Source organism: Merops nubicus, unplaced genomic scaffold, assembly GCF_000691845.1.
Source record: "Merops nubicus isolate BGI_N331 unplaced genomic scaffold, ASM69184v1 scaffold445, whole genome shotgun sequence".
Lineage (NCBI taxonomy): Eukaryota > Metazoa > Chordata > Aves > Coraciiformes > Meropidae > Merops > Merops nubicus.
The window spans coordinates 1-9,336 of record NW_008609992.1 but is presented as its reverse complement, the minus strand read 5'-3'; the positions used below and the strand labels follow the sequence as shown (position 1 = coordinate 9,336).

Sequence of the window (9,336 nt, the reverse complement as noted above, 5' to 3'; positions counted from 1 at the left end):
GCTGAACCGTGGTAACCGTCTTCTTTGTGGCCAGCTCTCCCCTCATGTCCTTTGCATCAGCTTCCCCTGAAAACGCAGGTCTTTTAGCACAGCAAATGATTTTGGTTCCAGATCCTTTTTTCTTTGGGTAGCTGTGCCCATGCCATCAGTTTTACATGCACGGCATCACCTCCACACTGAAGGTATTGTCGGTTTGTTCACCGAGAGCAGCGATACCATCTCCAAAGCCTGGGTGAAGGAGGTGTGCATCATTTCCTCCCCAGACTGCCAGCACACATTCTGCACCCACAGACTGGGATCTGAGAGGGTGATGTGGGCGCCAATGAGTCCCCCTTAAAACAGAGCAGGCAAGACTTTCTTTCCACTATGTTTTCTCCAGCCTGTTTTGCTCAAGAGTGGCATGAGGCAGGTTATTGGGGAAGGGTTATCCACCCAAGAGGTGAAGCAAGTGGTGGGGCCAGAAATACAGTGATTTTTTTCCCTGCTGCACATCATTAAGCCATGAAACTCCCTTCTACAAGATGCTGGGATGATTCAGAGAGGAAACGAGTCCTAACAGCTTTTAGACAAATTAAGAGGGGGCAGAACCACACTGCTAAGATATTGCAGCCAGACCAAGGAGGCCCTCATCCCAGACTGTAGAAAGCTGGAAGGGTAGCAGAGTGAGGTCCATCACTCCATCCTTGTCTCGGTTCAGCGCTCTTCCCCGAAGCATCCACCACTGCTGCATGTAGGCTGTGTGAACTTTTGGCTCAACCCAGCGTGGCCACATGTTATAAATAAACTAACAACCCCAGAGCAAAGGCTGCTCGGTCACTAACTGATGCTGACTTTGCCCTAGAGTGGTGAGGTTTCAAATTTGGCCTTCATGAGAGCTGGGGAGACGCACCCCAAAAAAAGAGAAACAGTGCTGCTGGTGCTCCTGACAGCCTCCAAACAATCAAGAGGACAACGTGCCCGTGCATTTTTGGCCATCTGTCACAACGAGATCCTCTGGCAGAAAAACACCCCAGGACAAGATGAAGCAGCTTTAGGAAAGGCTCAAAAATCCATGGGGAAAAGAAAATGATCTTCCCTTTGTAGAGCAGGTTCAGAGATTCACCCAAGTAAGGACCAGCTCATGGCCAGCACTGGATGAAGAGTCAGAGAGATGCTGGAGAAGGACAAGGCTGGGGAAAAAAGAGACAGAAGGAGATTCTATAGAAGTACTTGTGCTCCTCCAGGCTGACAAAGCCTCTCCTCCAAGCCTAGCCTGCCTTCTGGGGCCAATGCTGCAGCTGTTCAAAAGGCTGCCTTGGTTTAAAGCCCTCTGGAGATGAGGGTTGCTGCAGGCTCGGGGACCTGCAGAAAACAAATCTTACTTGGGAAATACAACTGTTTTCCTGCTCTCCTGATCAGGGCACAGGTACCAAAATTGGTGCTTTTAGGTAAGGTGGGAGCTGAGGCAATCATAATTTTAGCCAATCTGCTTGATTACATGATATATCCAACCTCCATGCCTTGATCTCATGCTGGGACATTTCAAAGCAGAGGGCAAGCAGCTCTGTGGAGCCAAATCCCACGGAATAAAACACACCTTAAATGCCAAACACCTTCTTGGCCCCCATTTCAGGCAGCCAGCAGCTGACTCGTCCTCCAAGGCAGGAAAGAGCATATTGGCTACTAAAAGGCACTTCAAATCCTAGCTGCAAATGTTCTCATTACCCATTAAACAGCTAATCCCTCTGCAAACCTGAATAAGCTGCTGGCCTTCGCCACCCCTCGTGGCAATGACTCTTTGGTGGTGATTAGCCATTTTGCACGAAAGTGGCTTTCTTTCTTTTTTAATCAGTTTTAAACAAGCTGCTTTTCAAATTCCATCTAACAACTCCAAATCCTCCAAAAGGGAAAGCGTGCAAGCTCACGTGCTGCCTTCCCCAAGCTTTTGTGGGGTATGGTGACCCACACCATCATCATGCTTCCATCAATGGTCTGGGAAGAGGAAGCTTCTCTACCAAAGTTCACTGATGATATGAGAAGAGAGACAAGCTGTGCACGGAAAACACACAAAAGCATTCACCTGGGAATGATAAAAATGAATCAAAAAGACCTGTTGGTCTACCTGAAGAAGAATCATCTCCAACATAGATGTGCAGGAGAGAAAAGGGCAGAAGTACTTGGAAAGAAGAGAGGGGAAGGGCAGGTAGGGGGATGCCAGGGTGGGTTTGCTCACCAGTGACCTCGTCCAGGCTCTCCTTGGTGACATGGTCATTCTGGTTGACCCACTCGCCGTTGCACTTGAAGTAGATCTGGGTAGCGGGGTTGGCACGGCAGACGAGCTCCACCGGCTTGTTCTTCACGATGTACGCGTCCTGGGGCTCCAGCAGAAAGTGAGGGAGGGTCTCTGCTGGGGCTGAGGGGAAGGAATCGGGCAGCACGTCGCTGTACTCCAACCCTGCCAAGGGAGCAAGAGGGTCAGCAGGTGCCCTTAGTCCCATCCCAGCAACGCCTCCCTGCACAGCTTCACCCCCCCTCTCCTTCCCAAGACTGCCCTGCACATGGAGGTGTCACCAACAGTCCTGACTGAGGATGCTTGGAAAAGTGAGAGAGGGCTGGAGGCTCCCCAGAAAAGGGAAAGAAAATCAGGAAATTGTGGAAAAATTTTGGCTGGAAGAGATCTTTTAAGATTATCAAGTCCAACCATTACCCCAGCACTACCAAGTCACCACTAAACCATGGCCCTCAACACCACATCTCCATGGCTTTGAAAGCCCTCCAGGGATGAGGACTCCACCATTGCCCTGGGCAACTTGGGCCAGGCTTGGACAACCCTTTTGGGAAGACATCTTTCCTTGTGTTCAACCTAAAATTCTTTGGCACAACTTGAAGCCATTTCCTCTTGTCCTGTCACTTGTTCCCTGGGAGAAGACATCAACCCCCACCTGGCTTCAGCCTCCTTTCAGGGAGTTGTTGAGAGCCAGAAAGTCTCCCCTGAGCCTCCTTTTCTCTAGGCTGGAAAACCTCAGGTCCCTCAGCTGCTCCTCACCAGACTTGTGCTCTAGACCCTTCCCCAGCTTTGTTGCCCTTCTCTGGAGACGCTCCAGCCCCTCAGTGTCCTTCTTGGAGTGAGAGGCCCAAAACTGAACCCAGGATTCGAGGGGCAGCCTGCCCAGTACTGAGTCCAGGGGGATAACCCCTGCCCTAGCCCTGCTGGCCACACTAGTGCTGATCCAAACCAGGCTGCTGGTGGCCTTCTTGTCCACCTGGGCACATGCTGGCTCATCTCCAGCCAGCTGTCAACCACCACCCCCAGGTCCTGCTCCTCCATAAAATCTCTGCTAACTGGAGAGATGCTGCTCTAGGATGCATCCTGTTTTTTGGCTCAGTACCAGAATCATCCTCCATACTCTGGGCCCTGGCCAACCCCAAAGCCTCTAGGTGATCTCTCTAGAGGAGACCATGAGGTAAGAAGGAAAAGAACCCTATGTCCAGGGATGGTGACAGGGACATAAAGAGGATCCAGAGGGGCTGGTGTCCCCCATCCCAAGCCCTCCCATAGCCCTGAGGAATGCACAGGCATGCTCCAAGCAAAATGCCAATAGGGCTTGTGCTGGAACACTGAGCATGACACTGTCCCCAGTTTCACACATCTTGCTCTCTGGTGGATCCATGTTTGCAATCTCACCCCCCTGCCAACGCCTGGATCTCAGCACCACAAGATGAGGGTGGCATGAGCAGCCCCTGCCAGTGCAGCCCCCACGGACTAGCCAGATGTCCATGACAGGCAAGCAATCGCTTCCAGCCCAGCCACCTCCAGAGAACATCACCCAAAAACACAATCAGGATTCACACCACCCCACCCCAGAAACCAGAGCGGGTCAACTCCCTGGTGATCTCCATCTTCCTGCTTGTTTGCTCTCAAAACCCATCTAAATGCAAAAATAACCAGGAGAAGAGGTCAGGCCAGGCCCAGGAAAGTCTTGAAAAGGGGCAAGCACCTCAGTGCTCACCCAGCAACATAATATGGTGTGACCGACACCGAGAAGCATCTGCAACACCCAACTTAGGTGAAATGGCTGGGAACAGGTTTCCTATGAAGATCAAGCCCAAATGTCACAGGATTGAAAACCCATACATGCATTGAGATGCTACTGCTTAACCTGTTGTTTCTGGGCATCTCGCTAGCAGTCAGGTCACATCATGAGGCTTTTCTTTACACCTAAGACAGCTATGAGCTTTCCCTCCTCCTCCTCTCTTCCCCCAGCACGAGCTGTGATTCTCAACTAACTCCAGGCACTGCGGCGTGCAGGAAAACAGTAAACATCACCAGCCCCACGATAACATCTCCAGAGCTGCCAAGGAGGAAAGGAGCCCACTCCCTTCGTCACCCTTGGCAAGGAGCAGCGCTGCACGGAGAGAGGCACAGAATCCTCAGATGGAAGGAGAAGAAGAAAAAAAATAATCAGATGCATCAAGAAAACAAGATGACCAAGCTGCCTCCCGAGCAAAAATCAGTGAGGGGAAAAAAAAAAACCCAACACAACACACATGAGGTCAGTCGTTTAAAATCCATTTAGGAAAATTGACTTTCCATTTCCATTTAACACAGTACTAAGGGAGAGCTGTAGGACATTTGTCATAATCCATTAACTGCTCTTTGGGAAACAATGAATTAAACTCCTGGGCTAATTTTTGTCTCTCTCTGGTTGGCTCTTCCCCACCTCTCCACCGTCGGTCCTTTCCTCCCCCATCTCATTTGCAGACCTGTAATTTTCCCAGCACTGGCTGCAAGCAGGGGATGGGGACATGCAGAGGTGCAAGCTCCCCACCATGAACTATCCCACGCTTCTCCTTGTGCCCCTGGTCCTGCTCCCCTCTCCTGCTGAGCAGCCTCTTACCTGATTCACAGCAGAGAACTCTTTTTCCTTTTCTAATTTACTATTCAATTTTGCATCCACTGAGTTGTTGATTTGTTTTGGTTTGGGTTTTTTTTTCCTTTTTTTTAAATGCCACAAACTTAAAATTCCTTGGCAAAGGAGGCTGGCAGGAGATAATCCAACTAGCAATGGAAGCAGCCAACAAAACTTCACCCATGGGCTCATATGAAAACCTCTCTGAAATCACAGAATCACAGGATGGTGGGGGTTGGAAGGGACCTCTGGAGATCATCTTGTCCGCAGTGCCCCTTCTCCAGCAGTGTCACCCAAAGCAGGTTGCCCAGGATGGCGTCCAGGCAGATTTAGAATCTCCCCAGAGAAGGAGACTCCACAAACTCTCTGGGCAGCCTGCTCCAGGCTCTGGCACCTTCACAGGAAATAAATTTTTCCTCATGTCCCTCATAGAACCTCCTGAGTTCTAGTTTGTGCCTGTTTCTGGGCATCATTGACAAGAGCCTGGCCCCATACTCTTGATTCCTACCCTTTAGCTATTGATCAGCATTGATCAGATCCCCCCTCAGTCTTCTCTCTTCCAGGCTCAACAGCCCCAGGTCTCTTCTCAGCCTTTCCTCATCAGAGAGAAGCTCCAGTCCCCTCAAGGTTTTTATAGCCTCCACTGGATTTTCTCCAGTAGTTTCTTATTTCTCTTGAACTGGGAAGCCCAGGATGGGACATGATACTCCAGCTGTGGTCTCACTTTGGCATAGCAGAGGGCTCTCTGAGTCCCTGCAGCACAGCTGACAAAGTTAGACCTGAGCTCGATGGTCAGGAAAGGGTGCAGGAAAGGGTACACTCACTGTGGAGCATCATCATTCACTTTGGCATAGCAGAGGGCTCTCTGAGTCCCTGCAGCACAGCTGACAAAGTTAGACCTGAGCTTGATGGCCAGGAAAGGATGCAGGTAACACTCACTGTGAAGCATCATCATCATCATCATCGTTGTCATCATCATCATCGTCATCATCATCATCCACTGCTGCAATGCCCAGCTTCTGGGCTTTGTTTTAGAGCTCTAAGAGCAGGTGGGTTTAGAAGGCAGATTTGCTATCAGGAACGTATCCACTTGAAGCCCACTAGTCTTGAGGGCAGTGGTGAAGATAACTACTCCAAGATACACTATCCCTGGCTATAATAGGGCCTGAAGCTCCCCATTAAGTTTTTCTTCTCTATCTGAGCCAATTGCTTTCTTATTTCTTTTCTTTCTTCCTAATTTTTTCTTCTCCCCAAGCCAGGTGTAACACCTCAAGATGCAGGCAACGAATCCAACAGCCCATCCAGCACTATAAAGGTGACCCACAAAGACCAAATGTCCCCAAAGAAGCCAATTTTCAGAAAGACCTTTCCCTTTGGGGCTTGCCTCTGGCAAGGTGACACCCCAAAGCACGTGTCCCCTGACCCAAAGCCGTGGGCAAGGAGAGGTTCCCCTCTAGCAGTCAACACCAAAGACATGTTTTCTCCCACCTCTCCACCACTCACCACCTCCTGCCACTTTGGTGATGCTAAATGAGACTTTAGGACACCCGAGAGGATTTGGAAGTGGGGAGGGGATGAGTCCCTGCCCAATGAGGATGAAAATCACAGATTTGTGATTCAGGTGTGATCATCTGCAAGAGGATGAGTGATGCTCTGGGCTGCAGTGGGAACCACTTCAGTCCCCCAGCACAAGGTTTGAGGCTGAAACACCACCAAAAATCCACAGACCTCCTCCTCAATGGGTCTCATCCAGCCTCCAGCCCTGATAGGGAGTCTGCCCAAATCTGTGGTGGGGTTTTCATCTCAGCACTTCAGGTTTCTTCTCCAAGGTGGCACAGTGACTCTGGGGATGAGGGTGGTGGAATAGGACAACCTCCCCAGCCCTGACCAGATCCAGCATCTGCTTTTGGTGGCTATAAAAACATGCTCAATTTGAAGTTTGAACCCCAAACCCCAAACCTTTAAAGCTAGAAAGATCCTAGCTTCTGGGAAAGTTCAAATCCTGCAAACTCTCAAGTGCTGAGAGATTTTTTATTTCTGGCCAAGAGATTTTTTATTTCTGGCCAAGAGAGATCAAAGTCCAAAAAAAGCAGCTCTAACAGGAGACAGGGCAAAAGATGATGGGTTTTTCCTGGTGGACTCATAACCCGGGCTGTGCTGCAGAGCCCAAACACCACGGTTCCCCAAACTCCTGCTTGCTCTTGGGCAGGAGCAAAGTAAGGAGTGGGCTGATTTCTCCATCCAAAAGCCAGCCCCATGCAGCTAAAGAAAAGCATTTGCAGCTGGGCAGGGCACTTGGCTCCAGCACAATACAGCCACTGGTATTTAAACACTCTGGGGAAGAACTAAAGCAGAGGAACAACGTGGACTTTGGATGAGAAAAAGGAGGAGAACCACGCTAGGCACATTTCTCCTGAGCCATGAACCCAGCTTTTCATTCCCCTTCCCAACACCTGGGCCACCTGCTGCATGGAAAGCCTCTTGCTCTGCTAATGCTCTTGGTGGGGTCCCCCAAAAAATGACCTGTTGGCCACAGGAGCAGCACATCCAAGAGGCTTTTGCACGTGAAGCCAGGGAAGGAGCCCTGTGCAGGCAGGATTTCCAGTACTGTGATCAGACAAGCAATAAAACTCCCAGCAGTGACAAACTAATAAATATTTGAGAGCACACGATGCTGACTGTAATCATCATCTCCCTGGCAGACATCTACAGGGGGTTCCCTTCCCATCTGCCAGCTTCCCTCCTTCCCACTGGAGGTGGGTGCCTACTTCCCAGCTCCTTTTTGGGTTGAATTGTTTTATTTTGGAAGTCCCAGGCTGTCTCTATCCCACAGTCTCACACTGCTTGGGGCATGTGGTTGGGTGCTGTGGTGCGACATGCTACGGGATGGGCTGGAGCACTGACTTCAGCACTGTATCTGTATTTGGGAGAGGAGAGGCAAGGAAGGGGTAGCTCTTGGCTTGACCTACAGGACCAGACCCTGAAGCCTCAAGGATGAGCGTGGTAGGAACAGCGAGACAGTAAAGGAGGAGGGGAACAGGCACCGACGACGACTTTTGTCTTCAGCCTCTTCTCTCCCATCCTTCATCACACATTTTAATCTGCTGGGGTTGAGCTGGATTATCCGCAGCATCTGTTCCCCAGTGGATGGCTTGCAGACGTTTAGCAGCCAGTGTTTGCTACTTGGTCAAAGATTGAAGACCCCAATCAACCAACACCACCAGCATGGTGTATGGGGAGCAGCGCCGGGGTCGACCATTAACCCCCCTTCCACCACCCCAAAACACACGGCGTGAGGGATGACAAGCCCAGAAGACACTTTCCCTTGCAGCAATGGCTGAGCAAACCCCTGCAGGAAAGCGTTAAAATCCTCTCTCCTGCAATTGTTATCCCTCCAAATATTTGGAAGATTACAGAAGCATTAGCAGCAGCAGAGCCTGGTGCCCATCACCCACAGCCACGCTGCACCGGGCAGGCGGGAATGGGATGTAAGGATTAAACTGGGATGCCTGGGTCTCTCCAGCTAAATCTCCGTGGTGGTGGTGGGCACTTAACCCCTTCTGCTTCCATCTTCCCCCACTCATGGCTGTCTCAGGGCAAGCATTACTTTGGGCAAAGCCCTGAGATGCAATGGTTAAAGCCATCTTTGCCTCTCAGGTGGGTAAAAATGCTCCTGTAGAGATGTAAAAAAATATAGGACAGCTTATCTCCAGCACTGGAGGAGGACAGCCACCTGCCTTCCCAATCCCCTACTGCAGAAGGGGACCAAACTGGTGAGGATGCTCTAGCCACCAGTTTAGCTTGAGGTACCTGGAAGGCTGGAGGCAAGGCTCTCCTCCTCCCCCAATCCTCCCTCCTATTGCCTCTGGAGGAAATGTATGAAGAGACTTATTTAGGTATTGGTGCTGTTGCCATTTAAACTCCAGCAAATTGCAGTGCCAATGTCAGAGCTACAGCGTGGCTCACTCCCATGCCAGAATGCCTGCTGAATCAAGGGCACCCCCACTGCAAGCCTCAGAGGGATGCAAAGGCACCCCTGTCCAAGCAAGGGTTAGCAGGTGGGATGCAAGCCTCATCCCATCCCATTTCAGTCCACCCCTGAGCTTGGGGTGAACTGGCATCCCTAGTCCAGGCCTGCCCTGTTCCCAGGGGCTTCCCATCCCAGAGTGCCCTCCTGGGATAATTTCAGGTTCAGGAGTAAAACATAACCAAGCTTTTCTTCCTCCAAGCATCCTGAACATCCTCGCTTCCCAAGACATGATCATCTCTTTGCCAAGCATCCCTTTCCCTGCTCCCCATCACCCAAATTGAACCTCCTGCATACCGGCATGGTCCCCCAACATAGAATCCTTTTGGTTGAATACAATCTTTAAAATCATCAAACTAATCAAACTAATTTGTTGAACCTCATACAATGTTGAGCCTGTCCAGATACCTCTGCAGAGCC

General features: G+C 50.5%; 1 protein-coding gene across 1 annotated transcript in view; it reads right to left on the bottom strand.

Annotated features, from left to right (window-relative positions):
* UNC5B (unc-5 homolog B (C. elegans)) overlaps positions 1-2,477 on the bottom strand; it is a 16,937-nt gene extending 14,460 nt beyond the window's left edge. Inside the window, exon 1 of the mRNA XM_008940723.1 lies at positions 2,213-2,477. Coding sequence (XP_008938971.1) covers positions 2,213-2,477 — 265 coding nt within the window. The remainder of the gene's footprint in view (positions 1-2,212) is intronic.
* Between the last annotated feature and the right edge of the window lie 6,859 nt (positions 2,478-9,336).